The sequence below is a fragment of the Arvicanthis niloticus genome, chromosome 2 (genome assembly GCF_011762505.2).
Source record: "Arvicanthis niloticus isolate mArvNil1 chromosome 2, mArvNil1.pat.X, whole genome shotgun sequence".
Lineage (NCBI taxonomy): Eukaryota > Metazoa > Chordata > Mammalia > Rodentia > Muridae > Arvicanthis > Arvicanthis niloticus.
In genome coordinates, this window is record NC_047659.1 from 125537838 (window position 1) to 125562729 (window position 24892).

Below are 24892 nucleotides of genomic sequence, written 5' to 3' on the forward strand. Positions count from 1 at the left end.
CTCTGCCTCCCAAGTACCAAGATAAGAGGCATATACCTTCATGTCCCAATTGAAATCATTCAAAAGAAAATGGTTTTTTTTTTTTTTTTTTTTTTTTTTGTGTCTGTTTGCAGGACTGCACACTGAACTCAGAGCCCAAAAGTGTTCTACAATTGGGGTAGATCCCTAACCTTATAAAAGCTTAATTTGTATTTTTCGGAGCTGCAGAGACAGTTCCATGGTAAGGGGACATGCTCTTTCCAGCAGCATCGTGGTGGCTTTCAACCACCCAACTCCGTCCGATGCCAGGGGATCCCCTCTTCTGACCTCTGAGGGCACATGGTAACACACAAGGTGCACATATATAGATACATACAGGCAAGACACTCACACACATAAAATGATTTTATAAAAAATGATTTTTTAAAAATGGCTTAACACCTAACAGCACTTCCTGAGAACATGAGTTTGATTTTTAGTGCCCACCCACACTGAACAACTCACAAGGGACTGGCAGCTCCAAAGGCCTCTGGGCCCTGGGAGCACCTGCATTCACATGTACATAAACACATGTACATACTATAAGAAAAAGCATGGAGAGAGGCAATTGAAAAATAAGAGCAGACGGTGGGTTAACCACTGATCCATCTCTCTAGCCCCTTTTTGGTTTTTCGAGACAGTGTTTCTTTGTCTACCCGTGGCTGTCCTGGAACTCACTCTGTAGACCAGGCTGGCCTCAAACTCAGAAATCCGCCCACCTCTGCCTCCCAAGTGCTGGGATTAAAGGCATGCGCCACCACCGCCCAGCACTTTTTAAATTTTAAATATGAATAGTAAATTAAAAAGTTGCAGGCTCTTTCTGCTCCTTTCTATGTAGTTCACCAAGCACTGGCTCTCCACAGTGTGTTCACACATGGCCCGAACAGCTTCTTGAGGCACCCATCATCACGGTTCTCCCTACTGTTTCCTCAAAACACTCAAAAGCACTGTCCCACATATGACAGTCTCTGTTTGAGTGTCTACCTCTCCTCTAGTGTAAAAGCTGACTGAGGACAGTGGGCCCTTTCTGCTCCTATGAACCAGTGCATCCCAACACTCAGAATAAAATGTGTGCCCTGGAAATCCTTTAAATTGTTGGATGAAAGCAAGTGGACTGAGTCATCTGAGAAAGGCAGGTGGAAAGAAGTCTCCACAGTTCTCAAGTGCAGTTCTCCCTCAGACACTCAAAAACTCACAGAATAGGAAGGGAAATGGGAATTTATTTCTCCAATCTTCAAATTAACAACGTTGAATGAATTAAGCAAATTATTAGAATAGTGAGCAGGGTCATGGATATTTCTACTTACATTAAGTCAAAAGAGAGAAAGGAAGATGAGACCACAAAGGAAACGAGACTTTAATACAACTTGCTGTTCTTCAGCTCAAGTCGATATAAAGAGATGTCTTTTGAAGCCACAAAAAAAGGATAAAATAAGTGTTTAAGCCAGTCCCTAATGGCGCCAGTCCAGCTGAGCAGGAAGAGTGAAGATTCCAATGTTCACAGAGAAACAGTCTTTGAACCGACAGCCTTCTTCCAGTTCCTCCATCTCCCCACGGGTAATACTCCCCGAAGCAGTAACATGGCAGTGCCTACAGACCCTCAGATAAGAATGGCCATACTAGACAGGAGAAGAGCCCCTGAGGAAGAACAGGGAATGTGTGCCTGCAAGGGAGCCGAGGCTAGGGAAGATACTTCCTTCAATTTCTCACTTGAAACTTTGTGTGGTGAAGTCACCGAAGAACTTCCGATTTGGTCTGAGCAAGGACCACCTGCAGGTAGTAAAATTCCTGGCTGTGTATGGATCAGTGAGGCTGGAGCAGGCAGGTCCACACAGTCACAGCCCACTCCTCTAATGCTGGGTCCACTTGATGCTCTTGAGGTCAATGCCGTCCTGCACCATCTCCCAGAGAGGACTGCCGAAGACAAGAGGGACCGAGTGGCTGAGCTTTAGACAGGAAGCAGCGGGTGACCCTGCCTCTCAGGCCTGAGCAACCCTTTGCCTCCTGTCCTTGTTGCTCCTGTCCTTGCCCAATACAAGAGACAAACAAGCCAGGCGGTGTTGGCGCACGCCTTTAATCCCAGCACTTGGGAGGCAGAGGCAGGCGGATTTCTGAGTTTGAGGCCAGCCTGGTCTACAGAGTGAGTTCCAGGACAGCCAGGGTTACAGAGAAACCCTGTCTTGAAAAACCAAAAAAAAAAAAAAAAAAAAAAAAAGCTTTTCTAGGTTTTCTAAGTCCTGCTGAGTCCCAGGCTCTTCCTATTCTCCAGAATCAGGAAGACTATCTATTGCTTTAACCTTAGATCTCAGGCCTGAGTACCCACCCTCTTATACAAGAAATGCTACTGAGAAGCCTGCGGTAATGACCTGCAGCCTGACTTACTTTGTGGGTGGTGGGAGTGATGACTATGAGAAGTTCGTTTTTGCTTCTGCCACTGAAGATGAGAAGCAGACACACACACACACACACACACACACACACACACACACGCACGCACACACACGGCAGTGTCTTCTGCTGAGCTGAGCCTGACACCCAACCACTGAGCTTTGGGCTTCCATGTCCCTAGTTAGTTTTCCTCAATGTTACTGAATCCCACCCTTTGTTTTTGTTTCTCAGAAAAGCGCTCATGCACAGTCTTCCTGCTGCAGCCTGTGGGCCATTACATCAGGCGCACACATGACCCCTGGTTTGAGCTTTTTGTCTTCTAGGTAGGTGCTCTACCACTGACCTGTATCCTCAGCCTTCCTTTGGCTTTTGCAGGGCTGGGGATCAAACCCATGGCCTTTACTAATACATAAGCAACCTCTATGTTATATTCAGAAACCTAGTTTTTAAAATGTATTCTGAAGAAAAGTAGCCAAGGAGGTCTACATCCTTGCTTTGTGGAATCTTTACATCCTGCAATCCCTTTACACTTGGGTTTCTGGCAGTATGAACACAGAGTCTAAGGACAAGTTCCACAGACACTGCATACAGGTGCACACACCTCATCTCCCGAAGACGCTTCACGTGGTGGATGCACTTCTCCACGGTGTAGTCCACTTCTTCCTCTGTAGTGAAGCGGCCGATGCCAAACCTGAGAGAACACAGAAGATCTCAACACCTGGGCAGCAGGTTTGCTTTTTGTTTTTTTTGTTTGTTTGTTTGTTTGGTTTTTTTGACCAATACTCACTGAGACCCACTAAATAAAAGATAAACAAAGGGCTGGGGATATATATAGTTCAGTAGATAGAATTCTTGCTTAGCATGCATGAAGTCCTGGGTTCAGTCCCTGACTGGGTAGGTGGTGCATCTCCAGCCCTCGAAGAGGCAGAGCAAGCAGTCATTCTCTGGCTACAGAGGTAACTGGAAGCCAACTGGGCTGCATGAAAGCTACTGGAGCAAAAGAGGACAAAAGGAGATGACAGACCTACTTTTCTAGGTAAAAGTTTCTGAGAACACAGCTCAAGGATCAGAATCCACTGACAAGTTTCTTACATCTACTGTAGACCTCATAGGCAGAGGATCTGAGTATAGAACTCAGGCATCTTCATCTTTACCAAGATTCAAGAAGAGGGCAGGGACATAGCTCAACAGGAAGAGTGTTTGCCTATCACGTATGACTCCCCCAAACTGCATAAGTCAGACATGGTGAGCATACTCCTGTAATCTCAGCACTCTGGAGCAAAGACAGGAGGACAGAGTTCGAGACCAGCCTGAATTTCTGACAAGACCTTAACAAACCAGGAACACACCCACACACACTCACACCCCCAACATATACCTGGCCCCACACACAGCCACACACACTAAAACATTCTCACACACAAACACACACATACACAAAAATATCCCCCACATTCATATACAAACGCCCACATGCACACACACACTCACACACATACTCATACACAGAGTGATATACACACATATCTACTCACACATACACAAAACAAATGCACGTCATACACATTCTCACACACACTCATATACACACATTCACATATATGCACCCATGCATGACACACTCTCTCTCTCCCTCTCCCTCTCCCCCTCCCCCCTCTGCAGCTGAACTCACTGACCTGATAGAGGAGTGTGCTAAATCTTCATCTGTACCGATTGCCCTAAGGACATAAGAGGGCTCCAATGATGCAGAAGTGCAGGCACTAAGGATGGAGACAAGATGCTTTTAGTCCACAGGACACAGCAAGGGCCATGCTTCCCTGAAATCATACCACAGGGACAAAAGAAACAACCTGGAAATGTCATCATGCCTGATGATGCCCTGTACGTCCTGGGATGTAAATCTAGCTTCTCTGGTCCCTATAGATAACTTCCTGGACTAAGGACACAGCCAATGAGTGAAAGAGTATGACAGCCCACACACTGGACCTGACAAAACAGCCAGAAAAACTTCTGTAGCCAGGGCAGAAAATACAGTATGTAAGCCTGGAGGACAGACAAACCCTTGGTGGCTTACATCCAAACTGTTAGCTCAACCCTGCAAAAGACATCTTTAGCCAAGCATAGTAGTGAATACCTTTAATCCCAGCACTTAGGAGGCAGAGGCAGGAGGATCCCTGTTACCATGCCAACACTTGGTCTATAGAGATAATTTCAGGATGGCCAGAGCTACATAGAGAGATCTTGTCTCAAAACAAGACACATCTTCTAGGACCTACAAGTCACCAATTTCTCTCTAAAGGGAAGCTGCTAGAACAGTAGCATCAGCCCATGGCCATCGCCTAAAGTCTGAGCTTTCCCGTGGTGATCAAGAGCTCTTGTCTTATCCACACCAGGAAGCTCAGTGACAAATAGGGTACCTGACAGGCAAGTTAGCAGTGCTGCCACAGTGCCTGTCTACACCATCCAACTTACCTCCCTGAGGACAAGGCAACATCTTTGAGTGCCATCAGCAGGCTCTCCCCTTCCACATACGCAAAGGAGAGGTTGATACAGCCTGAAGAAGAGAACACACAATGATGGTGCTCTGGGCCTCAGCCTCAGTGTCTGCCAGAATGGAGACCAAGAGCTGGAGACAGCTCAGGGGCACAGAGTGCCTACCACGAAGGAGACAAGGACAGCCAAAAGAAACCAAACAAACAAACAAAGAAAAAACCCCTAGGCTCTGCAGGTAAAGCCCTTGCTGCAAGAGGCTTATGACCTGAATTCTATCTCTGAAACCTAGGGGAGAGTGGGAAGAGAGAAATGACTCCACAAGTGTATCATGGAGGGCATCCTCCAGCCTCACATAACAAAGAAAAACAGAGCTGGGCGCTGTGATGCATGCCTCTAATCCCAGCACTCAGAAGGCAGAGGCAGGTGGATCTCTGCACTCAAGGACAACCTGGTCTACAGAGTGAGTTCTAGGATAGCCATGGCTACATAGAGAAACCCTGTCTCAAAAAAAACAAAATTAAAAAATAAATAAAATTTAAAAAGCAGAAAGCAAAGCAGAGGAAGACTGAAAGGGTGAGCCCATACCAGGGTAGTGCTGTTTTGGGTCCCCATTCATCACCACATCTGGAAGGTTCTTCATTATCTTCTGTATCAGTCGCTCTGCTAACTTTGAGATTCGCTTATGGTCGTACTAAGAAGGAGGCAGGGGAGAACAAAGTACAGTGACCACCAATCAGCTCAGTATAATGAACTCCAGAAGCCCTTCTCCCCTATGGAGGAATGACTATGTATCACACAGGCCCTTCTGTTGACCTGTTCTGTGTGGAGACCACTCTATCTCCAGCACTCGGCAGTGTCTGATGTATAAAAGGTACACAGGAGCTGAACACAGGGTGCCAACAACCTACAGAAAAATGGACTGGTAACTGTAAGCAGGGTATGTATGGGTTATGAATCACCTCTTTCAGAACAAGGGGCTAAAGTTCCTTTTCAAAGCAGGCTTTGATTTAATTTTGTGTGTATGCATGTACATTTTACATTTACTTATAAGGAACTGAAACCAAGGTCTTGCACATCCTAGGCAAGTACTCTACTACTGATCCAGCCCTTTACTTTTTATTTTGATCAGAGTCTCGCTATGTAGCCAAGGCTGGCCTTGAACTGAAAATTGTTCTGCCTTAGCCTCCCAAGCAACTAGAATTACAAGCATAGGATGCCAGCTGCTCAAAGGCAGGATTTCCTTAGTCTTCCTCTTCCATCAGAGATCATTCATCAATGCTGATACATCACTAAATGGGAACCCTGCTTGAGGGGAGTGCCAGGGGGCGCGGTAGTGCTCTCCCCAATATTTACCTCCATCTCTTGCTGAGCCAGTTCACATGCAGCTCCCAGACCCACCACCAAGGGTGTGGGCACTGTCCCAGACCGCATACCCCGCTCCTGCCCGCCTCCACTCTGTAGAGCCTCCACACGTACCCTGGGCCTACGGCGGATATAGATAGCACCGACCCCTTGGGAAAGAAAAGTTGTTAGAAAAAAAAAAAGAGAGAGAGAGAGAAACACAGAGGAAACAAAATACTACTTACTTAAAAAAATTAAAATATGTCTAGGTCTTAACTTTTTCTAAATTAAAAAAAAAACATGGAAGGAAAAGGAGAAATAGAAAAAAACATAATTTGTAGCAAAAGTACTCAGTATAATTATGTTACAGCAGGTATAACATATATTAATGACCAAAATGATTTCAAGCAGATCCCTATGCATGATGAAATGACAGCACACAACAGAGGACTACTCTTAAGAGCACAATGATCAGGGACCAGCTAGAGATGGCCAGTGGTAACAAGTACATACTGCTCTTACAGAGGATCTGTGTGTGGTCCCCAGCACCCACATCACAGAGCTCATAACTGCCTGCAACTACAGCTCAGGCTGGAACTACAGCTCAGGAGACCCAGTACCCTTTGCTCTTGGAGTATCTGCAGGGACCTGTACTTACTTTCATAAAACTCCACACCATAAGAATAACAAAACTCGCTGGGCGGTGGTGGCGCACGCCTTTAATCTCAGCACTTGGGAGGCAGAGGCAGGCGAATTTCTGAGTTTGAGGACAGCCTGGTCTACAGAGAGTTCCAGGACAGCCCGGGCTATACAGAGAAACCCTGTCTCGAAAAACCAAAAAAAAAAAAAAAAAAAAAAAGAATAACAAAACTCCCCAAGAATAAAAAACAAGGCTAAATAAATAAATAAATAAATAAGAAGAAGGGAGAGGAGGAAGGGGAAGAGGAAGAGGAGGAGGAGGAGGAGGAGGAGGAGGAGGAGGAGGAGGAGGAGGAGGAGGAGGAGGAGGAGGAAAAAGACCCACTAGGGGCTATAAAGATGGCTCAATGGTTTGCTGCTCTTGCAGAGGACCCAGGTTCAGTTCCCAAAACCCACGTGCAGCTCACACAGCTGTAACTCCAGGGGACTCAGTGCCATCTTCTGGTCTTCATGGACACTGCACTCAAACAATACACTTAGATGCATGCAAGCAAAACACTCATACACCTAAAAGAAGTAAATCTTAAAGAAAGATTGAAACAGCGTGGGCAGGGTAGCAACCATTGGGAGAATGTCAAATACAGTATGGAACGTTCCTACAATGAAACAGTAAGCAACTGTAGAAGAGACTGATGCTCTTTTTGCTGTCATTATAAAAACTCTAAAATACAGAGCTGGGAAATGGTGAGGTTCAGCTTGGTGGCCCATGCCCACAATACAGCACTGAGGAGGTAAGTGGGTAAAGTACAAAATCCTAAAGAGAGAGAGAGAGAGAGAAAGAAGGGGTCTCACCAACTCTATACTGTACTTTCCCTTTGTTTCAGCTTTCTTTTCCCATATTATAGGGAGATCTAGAACTCAGTATGTGATCTAGAGTGTAATTTCTTTCTTCCCTTCCTTCCTTCCTTCCTCCCTTCCTTCCTTTTTCTTTTAAAGATGGGGTCAAACTGTGTAGACATGGAACTCATTATGGAGACCAGACTGGCCTTGAACTCACAGAGATCTGCTTGTCCCCAGGGCACTGGAATTAAAGAATATGTCACCACACCTGACACTGGATTTTATTTTTAAGATGCAGTATTAGATGAAAAAGCAAGATCAGAACATATATAGTTTAGGTAAAAAGGAGTGAAGGGCAAGTACTGCTGTCCTTATGAAGAAACAGACAACTGAAGGAAGCCACCCCGGCATGGCACAGTGGACATGTCTACAGCCCCATCACCTGTGAGTGACGAATACAAACTCAAAGGCAGGTGGGACTGTCTCATGACCCTTGGGAGGAGTGAATAGGGAAAGAAGACAATGTGACCACAGTCAAGTCACATTGTAGAGTACAAGTTGAGATCCATAGGAACAGCTCACAAGACTTAGTCACAGCAGGGGAGTGCCCTTGGCAGCCAGCATGGAGCGGCAGACAGAAACATCAGCCTCGCTAATGAAATCTATTTTGTTGTCTTTACTTATGTTGTATGTCTAGTGAAACCTGAATTAACAGAACCCTGGTCCCTCAGCCAATCAATACCCATGTCCATTTAAAGGACAATGTGAAGAGATCAAGGAAGAATACCAGTCATGTACATAGCAACTGCTTGGATCTACGAAGAGGCAAGTGGTTTTGGCTATTACTGAATGATACTTCCACAATCCAGGCCACTCTGAATGTAGAACCTTCTTAGAGAGCAGTCACAGTCTTGACTGTGCTGAGCACCTGTCAAAGGATGCTGGGAATGTGAAAAAACAGGCAGGGACTGGTACCTTTAGGGCCGTAGATTTTGTGACCACTGATACTCATGAGATCAATTTTCATGTCATTGACATCAAGTGGGATTTTCCCAACAGCTTGGGCTGCATCAGTATGGAAGTACACCTTTCTGGAACTGCAAATCTGTCCTGAGGAATGACAGAGAGGCAGACACATGGCAGAGTGAATGTAACCTGACATGCTAGGCACCATGAATAATTTAAGTGACTGATAACATACATACATACATACATACATACGTATGTGTATATATATGTACATATATATACTCACACATAAATATATATGTGTGTATACATATATGTGTGTGTATGTGTGTCCTCTCCTACTCCCTGCCTTTCCCCCTTCCCCCGCCCCCTTTCTCTAGCTCCCTCCCAATTCCCAGCCTCTTTGCTTTTACTCAAAAGATCAAGGGCAAAACACCAAACTATAAGCACACATGACATTTTGATGCCCGAGATTCTTCATACCACCTCATTAATCCCAGACTTTTGTGAATGTAACATCAACTTTTAAATACTTTTTTATTTAAAAGAAGAAAAGAGTAACAGGTATTTTTGCTAATTTGCAGAGGGGTTATGAGGTGAACTCTAAATAGGGATAAAGAGCATACAAAAGAGAAAAAGGATACATGGTTTTTTCTTATTGTTTTGTTGTCATTTGGGGCAAAACCTAAAACAAAATGTAACAGCAACAACCACCACAACTCTAAATTCTAAAAACTCACATAGTAGCCAGCTAGAATGCCGGTCAGCAAGGCACACAGCTCTTCCCGTTGGTCCACTTGGCATTTGGGTCGGAACTCTGTGTCCCTGTTCCTTCCGTGGCGCCCGGAGTGCTAAGGATCAGGTTAACCGACCATACTCACCTATTTCTGCAATTGGTTGCTTTACTCCAATCTCATTGTTCACAGTCATAACGGAGACCAGGCTAGTATCTGGCTGGATGGCAGCCTCTAGTTCCTAAGAATGCAGGAGTAAGGAGTCTATATGATGCCAAGAGACAGCTATATAATTAAGAATGAAGACAACCTTAAATCCAGAAAAGGGGCCTTTCACTATAAGCCTGTGGAAGCATGTAAGTAATGGGGGTATGAAGCATGTCTGAGGCCCTGAGCTCAGTCCCTAGAATTAATTTTTAAAAACAAACAATTACAACAGACAGACAACAACACAAGAGGCTGTGGGCGTGGCTCAGCAGCTGTGGGCACTGCCTAATTGTCCTAAGGACCCATGTTTAATTCCTAGCACACCATGGAAGATCACAACTCTCTGGAACTCCAGGTCCAGGGTATTGGACACTTTTTTCTGGTCTCCACAGGTACCAGGCACAGACATGAGTGCAGGCAAAACACCCAAACAAATACCAAAAAAAAGTTATAAAGGTCAGGCATGGCAGCACATGTGGACAATCTCAGGTCTTAGGAGGTAGGGGCAGGAAGAACATGAATTCAATGCCAGCCTGGGCAACATGAGATCCTAGCTCATAAAAATAATACAGAGGCTGGAGAGATGGCTCAGCAGTTAAGAGCACTGGATACTCATCCAGAAGTCCAGAGTTCAATTCCCAGCACCCACCATGGTTACTCACAACTTTGTGGAATCTAATGCCTTCTCTGTCATGCAGTCATATGTGTAAATAGAGTACTCATATGCATAAATAAGTAAACCTTTAAAAAAGAAATATGGACTGAAGAGAAAGCCCAGTAGTTAATACAATTGCTGCTGTTACAGAAGTCCTGAGTTAGAGTCCCAACACCCACATTCATAACCACCTTTATCATCCAGGCACACATAAAATAAATCTAAAAAGAGAAAGAAAATCTCCTTGGGTAGGTATTGAAGACCATGATGGTAATACCAACACTTAATAGACTGAGTACAGAGGGTCAGGAGTTCACGGTCATTCAAGTCTATATAGCCACTTCAGGCCAGCCTGAGAGACCTAAAATACTGTTTCAAGGACCAAAATCCCAAAAAGCTTACATGAGTCCCTAACTAGACAAAATAAGCAAAGCCTGATTTCAGCCTGTTATAACACTACAGGAGTAAGAACAGTGTAATCACATGAGTACAGACATGGACAAGTACAAAAACCTATACTCAAACCTTTTCTTTTAGACGGGCTCTCACTGTGGAGTCCAGGCTATCCCCAAACTCTGGTGATCCTCTTGTTTGAGCGACCAGAGTACCAAGTTTAAGAGTGAATCCTCCATATCTAGCCTATACTAACATGTTGGCTTTTGCAGTTCTGGGGATCAAGCCCACAGCATTGTGCATAATATTCAAGAATTCCACCACCGAGCTATACCTCCAGTCAGCATGCTTCCTTCGTAGGTGATAAGAAACATCAGTGCAGGGAAGAAAGAGGCCAGAGCTCTCCTGTAATGTAAGTCCCTGATATCCTACACTCATGTCCGGTAGCTGTCATACAAAACAGGATCACCAAAAGCGCTGAGAGGCAAGTTTTCCATTGGAGAAGAATAGTGCACACATAAAGAATATAATCTTCTCTGCCAGGCTTGATTCATGCTCCACTCTCACCACTGATCAACTATTAGGCTCCACCCAAAGCTGGAGAGGCAGACTTACAGGATGGAGCCAGGCCCTCCCACTCTGTCCCTCATGCCTAGTGGCACTCCTACCTTTAAGTCAATGACCCCATTCTTCTGCACTGGGAGGTAAGTGACACGAAAGCCCTCAGCTTCCAGGGAGCGGCAGGAATCCAGCACACATTTGTGTTCCGTCTGGGTGGTGACCACGTGTTTTTTCCTTGACCTGTAAAACCTGGCCACTCCCTAAGAATTGATGATAATGTAATGAAAAAAAAAAAAAAAAGAATAGCATTCTTAGGGGTAGCAATAACATGAAATCCCATTTATAAACAATCTTTCTGGGAGTGTATGCTCAGGACTGAACCCAGAGCCTCAAGTATGCTAAAGACATTCTACCCCACAAACTAAGGCCCAATCATGTAAGTGATACTTTTAACATCAAGAGAAATTATAAAGATAGGCTAATAAAAACTAAAATACCCAGAATTTCAAATGAACATTTGTGTTATTAAAAGACAAACAAACAAAACATAGCCAAGTATAGCGTACATACCTATGGGCTCAGCATTAAGTGGCATTTGCAAGAGGACACCTGTACACCGAGGCAGTCTTGGTCTACATAGTAAGATCTAGGCCACTCAGGGCTACTGAATAAGACCTTGTCTCCAAACAAACAAAGGAACAAAAGGAATGAAGAAGAAAAGTAGGAAAGGAAATCAATGTAGCTGAGCCCAATAGCCTGTAGTCCTTGCTACTTTGGGCACTGAGGACAGAGGATACTTTGAACTCTAGGTTTGAAACTAACCTGATTAACATAGTAAGATATTGTCTCAAAAACAAACAAAATATGAGGCTGACAACTCAATCCCTAAGGCACTTGCTGCACACACATGAGGACGTCTTGGAGCTGGGGAGATGGCTCCTCAGGACTCATCAGTTCAGAGCACTTGCTGCGCTTACAAAGAACCTGTTCCACTAGCATCCACAACTGCCCTTGACAGGGGATCTGACACCCTCTTCAGGCTCTGAGGGAACCAGGCACATATGTGGCGTGCTCGCACGCGCACACACACACACAGAATAAAAATAAATCTTTTTTTTTTTTTTTTTTTTAAGCTTAAATAGGCATAAGGACTGAGCTCTACCCAGAATCCAGTGTTCCTGTATCTCAGTCCTGCAGAGGCAGAGACAGGAGAATCCCAGGGACACCAGCCATGCAGGCCAACCCAGTTAGAGAGCTCCAGTGCCATGGGAGGCTGGTGTTGGTGAGCATGATGCCCAAGACCCTCATCAGTTACTGCATTATACTGCCTTGCTTTCATGTCTGTTTTACAATATAAACACTTGTTTGGATATTTCTTCTGTTTTTTATTTAAGAGATGTTCTTATTGAATACCATATGCTTCAGGGTTCAACCTCTATTACCATTCAGGGATTTATTTTGTTAAGACAGAGTCTCACTATGTGGCCATGGAACTCACAGAGATCCACCTGCCCTGCATCCTAGTGCTGAGATTAAAGCTATGAACCATCACACCCAGCTTTGTTTAACTATTTACAGTAGCTAAGAAATGAAACTAGCCTAGATGTTAATCAACAGATGAATGGATAAAGAAAATATGTCACATATACAATGCTATTTAATTCAGACATAAAGAAAAATTAAATAATCACATTTGCAGAAAAATAAATGGAATCGGAAATCACTATGTTAAATAAAATAAGTCAGATACAGAAACAAATACTGGGCTGGCAAGCTGGCTCAGCACATGAGGGGACTTGCTACAAGCTGACTGCCTGAATCCAATCTTGGGAGCCCAGGATGGGACCAACTCCCACCAGGTAGTGCTGACCCTAACATGTGTGCTATGGCACATGCACGTACATACACAAATTGATTAACTAAAAGAGATAAATGCTATTTACATGTGTGTGTGAATAGAGATATATGTGTGTGTTTATAAGTCATAAAGGTAGCAAGGAGACCATGAGAGGGAGAAAGATCTTTGTATATATGTGTCTGTATGTTTGGAGGTCAGAGGGTAATACTGTCCAGTTGTCTTCAGCTTCTACCTTATTTGGAGCAAGGTCTCTTTGTTGTTTGCTGCTAGGCTGCACCCACCAGGCTAGCAGACATTCAGGCTTCTGGAGAGTCTGCTGTCTCTGCCCCAGTGGGATTACAGACACACAAACACACTCTTCTGGGCCTGGCTTTACCTGCACTCTGAGGATTTGAACTGAGGTCCTCACACTTGCACAGCAAGTGCACTATCCACTGAGCCATCTTACTCCCTTCTTAATGAAGAGGGGAGGAAGAGAGAATGAGAGGCTAATGTACTAAATGTAACAGGAGCAAGAGAGAACTACTTGGGGATACTCATAGAAGGGAGCAGCGAAGAGAGCAGGGTAGCTGAGTCAGAGTAATGTGGGTGGTGAGTGAACAAGAACCAAGTAGAGTGGAATACATGTTAAAAAGCCCATAATAAAATTCATTACTTTGTATGCTGATTTTCAACATTTAAATTTGCTGATCTTGCAAAGGACCCTTGCTCAGTTCCTAATACCTTGACAACCATCTCCAACTCCAGTTCTAGGGGCTCCGACATTTTCCTTTGGCCTCTACAAACAGCAGGCACAAATGGAGTGCACATTCATGTATGCAGACAAACACTGATATACACAGCAAAATAAAAATAGGGTCTGGAAGACAGGCATGGTGGCACATACCTTTAATCCCAGCACTCAGGAGGCAGAGGCAGAGGCAGATGGATCTCTGAGTTCAAGAACAGCCTAGTCAACAGAGTGAGTTCCAGGACAGCCAGAGCTACACATAGAGACTCTGTCTGGAAAAATCCAAAAAACAAAAAAGGTGATGTGGTGGGGTTTTCAGGAGAAAAATTCCAGGTCAGGGAACTGGCTACTCTTCCAGAGAACCTCGGTTCAGTGCCAAACACCCACACAGCAGCACACACCTGTCTCTAACCCCTGTCCTCTTATGATCTCCACAGGCACTGCACACATTTGGAACATAGACATACATGTAGGCAAAAACACTCACACATAAAATAAAAATATACTTTAAAAAGATAAATAGGGGCCTACAAAGTTTGCTTCATATCTAAGAGCACTTGTTGCTCTTGCAGAGGGCCCTGGTACAATTCCCAGAATCCACATGGCAGCTCACAGCTGTCTGTAAGTCTAACTTCAGGGGATCCAACACGCTTCTGGCCAGCGTTAGACAAGAAGTATGGGGTACACAGACATACATGTAAGAATGCTCACACACAGAAAACAGCAATAAAAAGTTAAATAATACAACCTTAAAAAGAGAGAAATTAATCTTATCACATGTGCATAAATTATTTTTCAAACGCTAAAAAATTTTAAATGAGAAAATGGGAACAGGAGAGACAGCTCAGTGGTAAGAGAGTGCTTCTCTTTCTTATAGAGGACTCAAGTTTGGGTCCCAGCACATGCTGGGTGGCTTACAATTATCTGTAACTAGCTCCAGAGAGATCCAAGGACTCTGGCCTCTTTGGGGATTGCACTCATAGGAATATAGCTCCATACAGATAGACACAAAATTAAAATAGAACTTTTTTTTTTTCATTTCAAAAAAGCCTGGTGTAGCCAGGCAGTAGAGGCGCACACCTTTAATCCCAGCACTTGGGAGGCAGAAGCAAGTGAATTCCTGAGTTTGAGGCCAGCCTGGTCTACAAAGTGAGTTCCAGGGCATCCAGGGCTACACAGAGAAACCCTGTCTTGGGAGAAAAAAGAAAAAAAAGAAAAAAAAAAAAAAAAAAAAAAAAAAAAGCCTGGTGTAATATTGAACGCCTTTAATACCATCATTAAGGAGGCGGAAGCAGGCAGATCTCAGAGACTCAAGGCCAGCCTGGTCAACTGAGGAGTTCTAGGCCAGCCAGCCAAAGCTATATACTAAAAACAGGTCTCAAAAAAATCAAACAAAAAAAGGGGAGGAGACAGAATATGAGAATATTCACTTATCAGCAGTATAGTATGGCTTTAGCAAGCTTGAGAGCCTAGGTTCACTGCCCAGTACCAAAAAATAAATAAGAAAAAAAAAAAAAAGAGAGAGAAATAAGATCAAAGTTATATCATGAGTGAAACACGGTTATGTTCTATACATCAAAATGACTATTAAGAGTGAGATACTTAGGCTGGAGAGATGGCTCAGCGGTTAAGAGCACTGACTGCTCTTCCAGAGGTCCTGAGTTCAATTCCCAGCAACTACATGGTGGCTCACAACCATCTGTAATGAAATCTGACACCCTCTCCTGGTGTGTCTGAATGAAGAGAGCAATGGTGTACTAACATGCATAAAATAAATAAATCTTTAAAAAAAGAGTGAATACTTGCACAAAGCATGTGCATGCCCCAAATATAGGATGACCAATACCAGACTGAGTGACCAAATCAAAGGCCTACAGAGGGTACAATAGCAACAATAACCTCAAAAATGCAGAGGAATTTTGTAAACAGATCTCATCAGAAAGGAAAAGCTGACAGGAAAGTGGCCTTGATCAAGTACAAGTAAACTGATCTGAACATCACTGTTAGAGAGACAAGAGGATGGGAAGGAGAGAGGGAGGGAGGCAGAGAGGGATGAAGAGAGGGAGGGAGAGAGACAGGAGGGAGAGAGGAAGAGAGAAACAGAGACAAAGACAGAGGGAGAGAGATAGACAGAGACAGAGAGAGGATTCAGTCATTATCCTGGTTAGTTTTGTCAACTTTAGAACAGCAACATAACTGAAATCGTGCCTCCATGAGGCAGCCTGAAGACAAATGTGTAAGGTATTCACATGATTCATGCCTGGTGAGGAGCTGGTGCTGGGGTGCTGGGGGCGGTGCTACCCCTGGGCAGGGGGTTCTGGGTGAAATAAAGCAGGCTGAGCAAGCCATGGGGAACAAGCCAATAAGCAGCACTCCATGGCTTCTATCTCAGTCCCTGCTCCAGGCTCCTGTCCTAACCTCAGGTCCTGATTTCCCGTACCTTATCAAGGACTAGAGGCTGTAAAGTGAAGTAAACACCTTCCTCCTAAATTGCTTTTGGTCATAGTGTTTCATCACAGCAACAGAATCCTAAGCCAGGCACTGTTGCTCACTTTTTAAAAGGTCTAACATTCTAAAAAATCCAAACTGTTAGTGGTCTAAGAGCCACCTCTGTTCCTAACCAACTGCCACACTAAACTCAGGCCAACAGGCTAAAAGACTTGACTGCAAAAGGCTGAAGAAAGCATGCAAGATGGCTCGGGAAGCAAAGACATGCCTCGCGCCTTGAGTTTGATTCTCAGAACCTCAGTAAAGGCAGAAGGAGACTGCAGATTCCACAAAGTTGTCCTCCGTACAATTTTTTTTAAGGCAGAGGAAGAACTAGAAAGAAGTGGGTAGCTGAGTTCAAATGATAGAGGGGCACTAATCTCTAAACCCAAGAAGCCAGAGACAGTGTCTGGTTCCCTCCTGTTTGCTTCTGTCCTGCATCTTCCCGAAGCCCCTCACAATCCAAGGAGCTCTCCACCACACAACGGCCTCAGTCCTCCTCTTACCTTAATTGCTATGTTGTTGGACTCAGTAGCTCCACTAGTAAAAATGATCTCCCGAGGATCAGCTCCAATCAGAGATGCTACTTGCTGTAAGCCAAGAGACAAAGATACACCATATCAATCCCTGGGCAGCCATGGGACTACAGACACAGCCTGGACAGAGTTTTGGACCAAGAGAAGATCCACTGCATCCTAGCAACCAACTGCCTGCGAAGAAACTATGTGCCTACTAGGTATAACTTTTTAGCCTGACTAGAGATAAAAAGGAACTGATTGTCACAGCTCAGATATTCTATACTTTCTCTATTCTAAGACAGGCTAAGAATGTCAAATGTAAGCTAGGTACAGTGACATACTCCTTTAATCCAGCATTTAAGAGTTTGGTGCAGCTAGGCAGTGGTGATGCACGCCTTTAATCCCAGCACTTGGAGGGCAGAGGCAGGCAGATTTCTGAGTTCAAGGCCAGCCTGGTCTACAGAGTGAGTTCCAGGACAGCCAGGACTACACAGAGAAACCCTGTCTCGAAAAACCAAAGAGTTTGAGGCCAGCCTGGTATACAAAATGAGTTCTAGGACAGCCAGGGTTACACAGAGAAATGTTGTCTCAAAACAAAACAAAACAAAACAAAATGAATGACCAATGTAGCTTAGTTGGTAGAGTGCTTACCTAATATTTATGAAGCTCTGGGTTTGATTTCCAGCTCTGCACAAACCAGGTAGAGTGGTGCACACCTGAAATCAACTGCACTCAGGAGGCTAAGGTAAGACAGCTGCCATGAAGCCAGTCTGGGAATCATAGTGAGTTCCAAGCCATTTTAGATGAAAGTGCAAAGCTGGCCTCAATCAACCAGAATAGGGCCAGTGAGATGGATCAGTATGTAAAGGCTCTTGTAGCAAAACCTGATGACCTAGGATTCATTCCCTGAAACCCACATGGTAAAAGGACAGAGACTGTTCCAAGGTGTCCTTTGACTTCCACACTGAATACTTAGGTACATACGTGTACACATACATGCACACACACAAACAAACACACACATGCATGCATGCACACACACTTGTAGTTTTTAAAAATTATTTTTGCTGGGCATAGTGGTGAACATCATGAATCCCAGAACTTGAGAGGCAGAGGCAGGAGAATCTCTGCGATTCGAGGCCAGCCTGGTCTAAAAGGCAAATCCTAGGGGAGCCAGAGCTATTATACAGAGAAACCCTATCTCAAACAAACAGGCAAGTAAGAAACTGAAAAGATGGCTCTGTGGTTAAGAGCACTTGCTGTTCTTGCAGAGGACCCAGGTTCAGTTCCTAGTACCCACATGGTACCTCACAACCATCCTTAACTTCCAGTTCCAATGGATCTGACAGCCTCTTCTGGCCTCTGCAAGCATTAGACATGTTGCACATTGCACACGCACGCACACACAATTTTCTTTGCATTTATTTATTTTGGGTGGAAGACATTCATGCCACAGCATGTGGATGTAGAGGGTGGTGCTGATGCTCTGATTTAATTGCGAATCTGTGTTTACTGACATTGAAAGTCCTTGCCCCTAATTGGTTTTTCATCTATCAACAAAGTTGCCAGTAGCCAATGGCTGAGCAATGGCAGGACACTGAGAGTTGTACAGGCAGGAGAGTCAGGGGGACAGGGAGAGAAGAGGAGACTCAGTAGTAGCACAGGAGATAAAGCCAACCAACGGGTAACTGAGTTGGCCCTTGAGCCTAGGGTAGCAGGAGAAGATCAGGAATGCCCAGTCACTGAGTTAGCCAAGGCATTTTAAGAATAACTGTTGTGTGTGTGTTTTCTATTTGAGGATCTGAGAAAGCTCCCAGGAGGGTGCGAGCGTGTAACTAGGCAGGAACATAAAGTGGTACAGACAGGCCTTTAATCCCAGCACTCGGAAGGCAGAGGCAGGGAGACTTCTGAGATTGAGACCAGCCTGGTCTACAAAGTGAGTTCCAGGACAGCCAGGACTACACAGAGAAACCCTGTCTCGAAAAACCTAAATAAATAAATAAATAAATAAATAAATAAATAAATAAATAAAGTGGTACAGACAAAAGTACAAACTACATGTGAATTTGGGGGCTCAAACTCAAGTCATTATGTTAAGGTACCCCTGGAGGCTTCCCATTGACCCAAGAAACGCACTTGTTAAATGTATTTACTAAACTATTACTTACTACTTATGTTAACCTTTACCAGCACTCTCTCACTGAATTTATCTTATATAGCATGAACTAGTTCACTGTCCACTTGGTAGATGATGAGTTTAAGACTTAGAGAAATGAGAAGATTTGTCAGAGGTATTTTGCCTAGGAAATATGGGAACTAATTAAGCACCTACAGTCAAACTCCAGAGCTACCATCTGAGTCTCTTCTAGAAAAACAGCTATTTCCACCTCTAAGAAAGAAATGCCTCCTACAGACCATTGAATGGAACTTCCCAGAGTCCTTTGTGCTAACCTGGCGAGCACGTTCCATGGCTGCTTCGCTCTCCCAGCCATATGCGTGAGTCCGAGAATGTGGGTTCCCATAGTAGTTGACAAGGTATGGCAGCATGGCATCGAGCACCCTGGGATCCTGAAGAGAAGAAAACAGATCAGCTTCTTTGAGCTCAAAGTCAATTCAGAACCTGCTCCATCCACCGATACCTGCCCACTTTGCTCAGTGTATTTCCAGCCTTTCAGATGCTGTCTGCTTTCTTCCACTTCCTCAAATACTAAACAAACAGCAACTGAAATACACCCACTTCAAAACCACCTCTAATCACAATGTTCTGCCATTCTCTCAAGTAGTTTGTAAGCATTGTCTTTGATTTTTCCATTATTTATTGAAAGATAAGGTCTTATCTGGCTGAATCTGGCCTCAGATTTATAAGCCTGCTGGGTATGGTGGCACACACTTTTAATCGCAGCATGCGGGAGGCAGACTAGGGCAGATCTCACAGTTGGAGGCCTGGTCTACAGTGATTGTTCCCAGACAGATAGGGTCACAGGTATTGAGACTGGGTCTCAAAACACCCCACACTGTACCCAAAAAATAAAACAACCAAGTAACCCTCCTCCTGGCAAGACTATCTTGTCCTTTTCTTATTTCTTAAGGACAGGGTTCTCTACTTTAAGATATCCTCAAACTTACTATTAATGAAGATGCTCTTAAACTTGTGAGCCCAATCTTCCTGCCTCTACCTCCCTAATTCTTTAGAGTCGTGTGGGACTAGAGTTGTATAGCACCATTCCTGGCTTTCTGCAGTGCTAGGGGATCCAACCAAAGACTCTGTAAATGTGGGACACGTGCTCAACTATCTGTATCTGCATCCCTCATGGCCCTGTTCTTACACCTGTTTCTACAGGTACTTCAGGGGCTGCAGCACATTGATTTACAGGGAGCTGTGATTTTCCCCTGTGGTAACATAATCCCAGCACTTGAGAGGAAGTTACAGATAGTTGTGAGTTGACACGGAGATGCTTGGAATTCAACCTGGGACCTCTGGAAGAACAGTCAGTGCTCTTAACCACTGAGCCAACTCTCCAGCCTCAGGTTTTTGTTTTTTAAAACAGGGGTCTTAGGTTGAAGAAATATAGCTGAGTGGTAGAGAGCAGATGCTGATCTAGGTTCAGTCTACCACTCACAGGCAGCTCACAAGAAGCTATTTAACTCCAGCTTCTGGCTCCCCCAGGCAATGCCCAAATGAGGTGCGCAGACAAACATTCACGCAAATTCTTGTAAGATAAAAGCAACTGAATAAATAAAAAGGTCTTATATCCCGAGTTAGCCTCGAACTGACAAAGTAGCCAAGGATGACCTTGAGATTCTCATCTTCCTGCTTCCATCACATATTGGGATTACAGGAGTTCAGTTTTGTGTGGCGCTGGGGATTGAACTCAAGGCTTCCTACATGCCAAGCAAATACTCTACTAGTTGAGCCAGATATCCAGGCCCGATAACTGTTATTACTGAATCAAGTGCGGGACTTCTAGGTCTTTCAGCTCATTTAACATGTTACCAAATTCACATAGTTACTACATGGTAGTCCTAGTAATTCCAAAGCCCTTGTGTTTGTTTGTTCTTGGCAATTTTTTTTAAACACAGGTTTGAGGGGACTGTGGACATGCCTTAGCAGTTAAAGAGCTCTCCCAGAGGTCCTAAGTTCAATTCCCAGCAACTATATGGTGGCTCATAACCATTTGTAATGGGAGCCAATGCCTTCTTCTGGTGTGTCTGAAGGCAGCTACAGTGTACTCATATACATAAAATTAAAAAACAAAACAACAACATAGATTTGAAACTCCCTATGTGGCTCAGGCTGGTCTTAAGGTCACTGAAACTCTCCATGTCACAATGTTCAGCTCCAGTACCTGAGTATTTACTATTAATTATAATGCCTGTACTGGAAGGATCTGACAAGGTCAGTAACTAAAAAGCAGTAAAGCCTTTTCTACTAAATTAACATCTAAGTCTCCTGATTCCTGGCTGCTCCGTTTTCTACTACATTTATTTAATGGTTCTCAAGTCTGCAGAAATTCAGCCTTTCGGTGAAATTTGTCCTTTTAACCTTTCCTCCCTACAAAGGACCCCTGTTAGTCTTACCAGAGGAGTTGTAGCCTGCACGTCCATATAGAGAGGTCGTAGCACTGCCTCTGCCTCTGCCTCTGCCTCAGAAGGAACAGCCGAACGGGGGGCATGATCTACAACTAACAACAGTGCAGTGGCAAAGTGAGAAACCGTGGACGAAGGGCACACAAGACAACAGATGGTCAAAGCTTCTTCGAGGTAAATTTAAGGAAGGCTGAGGTCCAGTGTCAAAGTAAACAAACAACAACATGCACTAAAAGACATCGAGTTAAGTAACAGACACAGGGTTCTCGGAAGGGGCGCTGGCAGCAGTAGGGAGCAATGTTCAAACTACGTAGCACCGAGTGGGATGAGCTCTAAAAAGCAAAACCATTTAGAAGAAAAGTGAAAAGCGCAGGTTCCTTCAAAGGTTCACGGCTGGAGGAGGCTCGACAAGCATCTTTAAGACTTGGCCAGAAGAGATATGAAGGATGAGACTTCGGCTCAAGGGAAGTGCGGAGCAGGATGTAAGGGCCATCCTGAAAAAATAAGAGACTAGGCGACCGGGAGGTTTAGAGTCTGAGCGATCCAACACGGCGGGTAGGAACCGCAACAAAGCAGTGCCTAGCAGCGCCGACCCAAGGGGTTCGCTCCTCCAGAAACAGTGGAAGCTAAAAGGAAAGGGAACTTACCGCGCAGGCGCAGTCCCCGGGTGGGCACCGAAGACCTTCGCAGGGCCACAGAGGTAGCCGCCAACGACGCCCGCCTCCAAGCGGCTCGCAGCAGCATGTTCCCAGCAACAGAGGCCACCATCCCCGGCGCTTGCAAGTCCTCAGCCCATGCTCCCGGAAGTAATTGCGTTGTGCTCCGGAAGCAATTCTGCGGGCCGCGAGCGCCCTCCGCCCATCTTTCAGTGTGAGACGTCGAGCTGAGCGATCGCGGCGGAGAACGAGGTGAGGTGGGGCCCGACGGTGCCCTGCGTCGCGCGTGCGGGGTCGTCTATCGCGAGGAGGGTGGTGGAGGCGGGCTGCGGGCTGGCTTCTGTCCTGGGTCCTACGTAACCCTGCTGCGCGCCCCGGCCGACGCCACGGATGGCGACCAGGCCCTCACTGTCCTAGCCCTCTCACCCCAGATGCCGGTGGCCGTGGGTCCCTACGGGCAGTCCCAGCCCAGCTGCTTCGACCGCGTGAAGATGGGCTTTGTCATGGGTTGCGCCGTGGGTATGGCGGCCGGAGCGCTGTTCGGCACCTTCTCCTGTCTCAGGTGAGCCGCGCAGACGGAACTTCCTGGCTTCCGAGGACTCCGAAGCCCACTTAGAAGAGGTTGAAAGCACAGTACCCACGAATCTTAGCTCTAAAGTCAAAATGGCTTTCTGATTCCTTGGTAGTTCAGTGTCATCAGGCAGGTTAGAGGCTGACTTTACTGAAGTGGAGGACTATACACTTACCTCCAGTTTCCTAAGAGTCAATCATATTAATATTATGTGACACATCGTAATTGCTTAGCGAAGGGTTATTATTGGTGTATGGCATTTTAACTACCAATTGCATGTAATGAAGCAAACAAGCTTCATGAAGCGTTTTACTATACTGAGAATTAGGTGTAGTCAAATGTTCGACCTCTGAGATAAACTATTTTAAAGGTCATCACCCCATTTGGATACTGTACTTGTAAATAACTATTTCTCTCCAGCACTAGCTAAATTGTAGTGCTAAGTACTGTAGTTAACCGTGGAGCAGTAGTGGTGAGCACCTTAAATCCAGCACTATGGATGGAGAGGCAGGAGGATCTCTGACTAGCTTGGTATAGTAAGTGAGTTCCAAGACAACCAGGGCTATTACAGAGAAACCCTGTCTCAAAAAAATAAAGTATAGTTATTGAGATTGTAAATGTAATGATTTCCATTTTACACTTTATGCAGTTTATAAACTGGAGAGCTTGACTTTTATTCTAGGTTAAACAAAACACGAGTCATCTTGAAGAAAAATGGGTACTGGATAATATATACCATAGAGGCACAAACATGACTGCTTTTCCTGTCCATGTACTCCATCCTTTATCTCTGCAATCTACAAACTAATTGATGCAGCATTCAGCACAGGACCTAGAGACCCTAGATTGTCATTGCTAATCCTTCATGGGGAAGAGTAGCATTTTAAGAATGACAAATGAGATAGATTAGTAAACTGTTAGGGCTTCATGTATTTCAACAGATTATAAAGGAGGTAGTTAGTTCAAATCTCTATTCCTGTATTTGTATTCTCAAATGGACCCTTCTTGCTTTCCTCCTCAGGATTGGAATGCGGGGTCGAGAGCTGATGGGAGGCATTGGGAAAACCATGATGCAGAGTGGCGGCACCTTTGGCACTTTCATGGCCATTGGAATGGGGATACGATGCTAATTAGAGCACGGAAGCCCTGCTACACTTAAACTTCCCCATCCGTTTTGACCCTTGTACAATAATAAAATTTTTTCTTCTCGTTATCAGTTTATTTTACTCCAAACACCTAATGGTTTTCCCAGAACTAGGTTTTGTAGTCCCAGTACCCACCTCAATGGTGATCCAACATTGTGTAATTCTACCTCCCTATTGGTCCTCTGTAAATACATAGTACACATAATTCTAGATCTCAGATACCTAACACATGGAAAAATACAACTCATACTTAAATCTCTATCTAGGCTTGTTGACACACACTTATCACTCTGAAGATGGAAACACATCCTTAGAAGCGCTCAAAAAATCTTGGTTCAGCATGCCAATTATAAAACCTGTCTAGCGGCCTCGTTTATAATAGGTGTCCTATTCACAGTAGAACATTGTACGAGATTGTCTAGTTCAGAAAGACAATCCGGTAAACTCACCAGCCTTAACACATTTTATGTAGGTTACTAACAAAATTCTTACAGGATACCCATGTGATGGCCAGAAATCCTAAACAGATTGGCCTTAATTTTTTCTGATTGCTCAACTATTATTTGTTCAGAACTTTACTAGCCAATAATGGACAATTCAAAATGCTTTTTTGAACATGGTATTCAAAAAACAAGCTTTATTTTTTTACTGATATATCTAGGAGCCAAGATGTGTTGCTTGGCGAGCTGTAGGCATACTTATTTCCCACTCCTATACACAGCCTCCTCCAGTTAATCAACTGAGCTGGTATGAAAAGTTAAATAGTCCATTAGAATGCATATTGTGCCAACTGGTTGAAAAAAAGGCAGGGGGAGAACCTGGCTTCAATTCCTAGCACCTACTTTCACAACCATTCGTAAGCCAACTTCCAGAGGACCTCCAAAAGCACTAAGCGTGTATGAGGTACACATATACGAAGGACCAATGTTCATAGATAAAACATTAAGTTTTGAAACAGGGATGTCAGAAGCAGAGGGAGCTCTGAGTTTGAGGGCATTCTGGTCTGTGACAAGCTTTAAAGAGTCAAGACTATAGGGAGGTCCAGTGTCAAAAAGGAAAAAAAAGTGAGGACCAGTCCAGCATTTGAAAGTTAGTGTGGCCA

At 44.5% G+C, this 24892-nt stretch overlaps 2 protein-coding genes across 3 annotated transcripts; one reads left to right on the forward strand and one right to left on the reverse strand.

The window, feature by feature from the left end:
* Window positions 1-1218: 1218 nt before the first annotated feature.
* Nfs1 (NFS1 cysteine desulfurase) lies at window positions 1219-22205 on the reverse strand. 2 transcript variants are annotated; one of them, XM_034494494.2, is made up of 13 exons: window positions 22066-22205; window positions 21410-21513; window positions 19283-19399; window positions 16820-16903; window positions 11346-11498; window positions 9570-9663; window positions 8695-8829; window positions 6253-6410; window positions 5485-5590; window positions 4879-4960; window positions 4083-4166; window positions 3008-3097; window positions 1219-1932 (listed from the first exon to the last, which is right to left on the reverse strand). In XM_034494494.2, exons 1-13 carry the CDS (start codon window positions 22184-22186, stop codon window positions 1869-1871), a joined length of 1392 nt encoding a protein of 463 aa, XP_034350385.1. In that variant the 5' UTR covers window positions 22187-22205; the 3' UTR covers window positions 1219-1868. The 2 variants fall into 2 exon arrangements, 1 of the variants encoding a protein (XP_034350385.1); XR_013108939.1 differs by lacking the exon at window positions 4879-4960 and having other exon boundaries at window positions 1796-1932.
* Romo1 (reactive oxygen species modulator 1) lies at window positions 22185-23858 on the forward strand. The gene is made up of 3 exons (XM_034494495.2): window positions 22185-22326; window positions 22506-22636; window positions 23667-23858. The coding sequence occupies exons 2-3, from the start codon at window positions 22506-22508 to the stop codon at window positions 23773-23775; spliced, it is 240 nt and encodes a 79-aa protein (XP_034350386.1). The 5' UTR covers window positions 22185-22326; the 3' UTR covers window positions 23776-23858.
* Window positions 23859-24892: the final 1034 nt, after the last annotated feature.

Bases quoted from the DNA above. Each gene is read 5' to 3' on its own strand.
- Nfs1 (XM_034494494.2), bottom strand. From the start codon at position 22,186: ATGGTGGCCTCTGTTGCTGGGAACATGCTGCTGCGAGCCGCTTGGAGG. The intron at 4,961-5,484 runs GTATGGGCTCAC...TCTCTTCTTCAG, and splicing joins CCCAAAACAGCACTACCCTG to GCTGTATCAACCTCTCCTTT. The intron at 3,098-4,082 runs GTCAGTGAGTTC...GTGTTCTCTCAG, and splicing joins TTAGCACACTCCTCTATCAG to GTTTGGCATCGGCCGCTTCA.
- Romo1 (XM_034494495.2), top strand. From the start codon at position 22,506: ATGCCGGTGGCCGTGGGTCCCTACGGGCAGTCCCAGCCCAGCTGCTTC. The intron at 22,637-23,666 runs GTGAGCCGCGCA...TTTCCTCCTCAG, and splicing joins GGCACCTTCTCCTGTCTCAG to GATTGGAATGCGGGGTCGAG.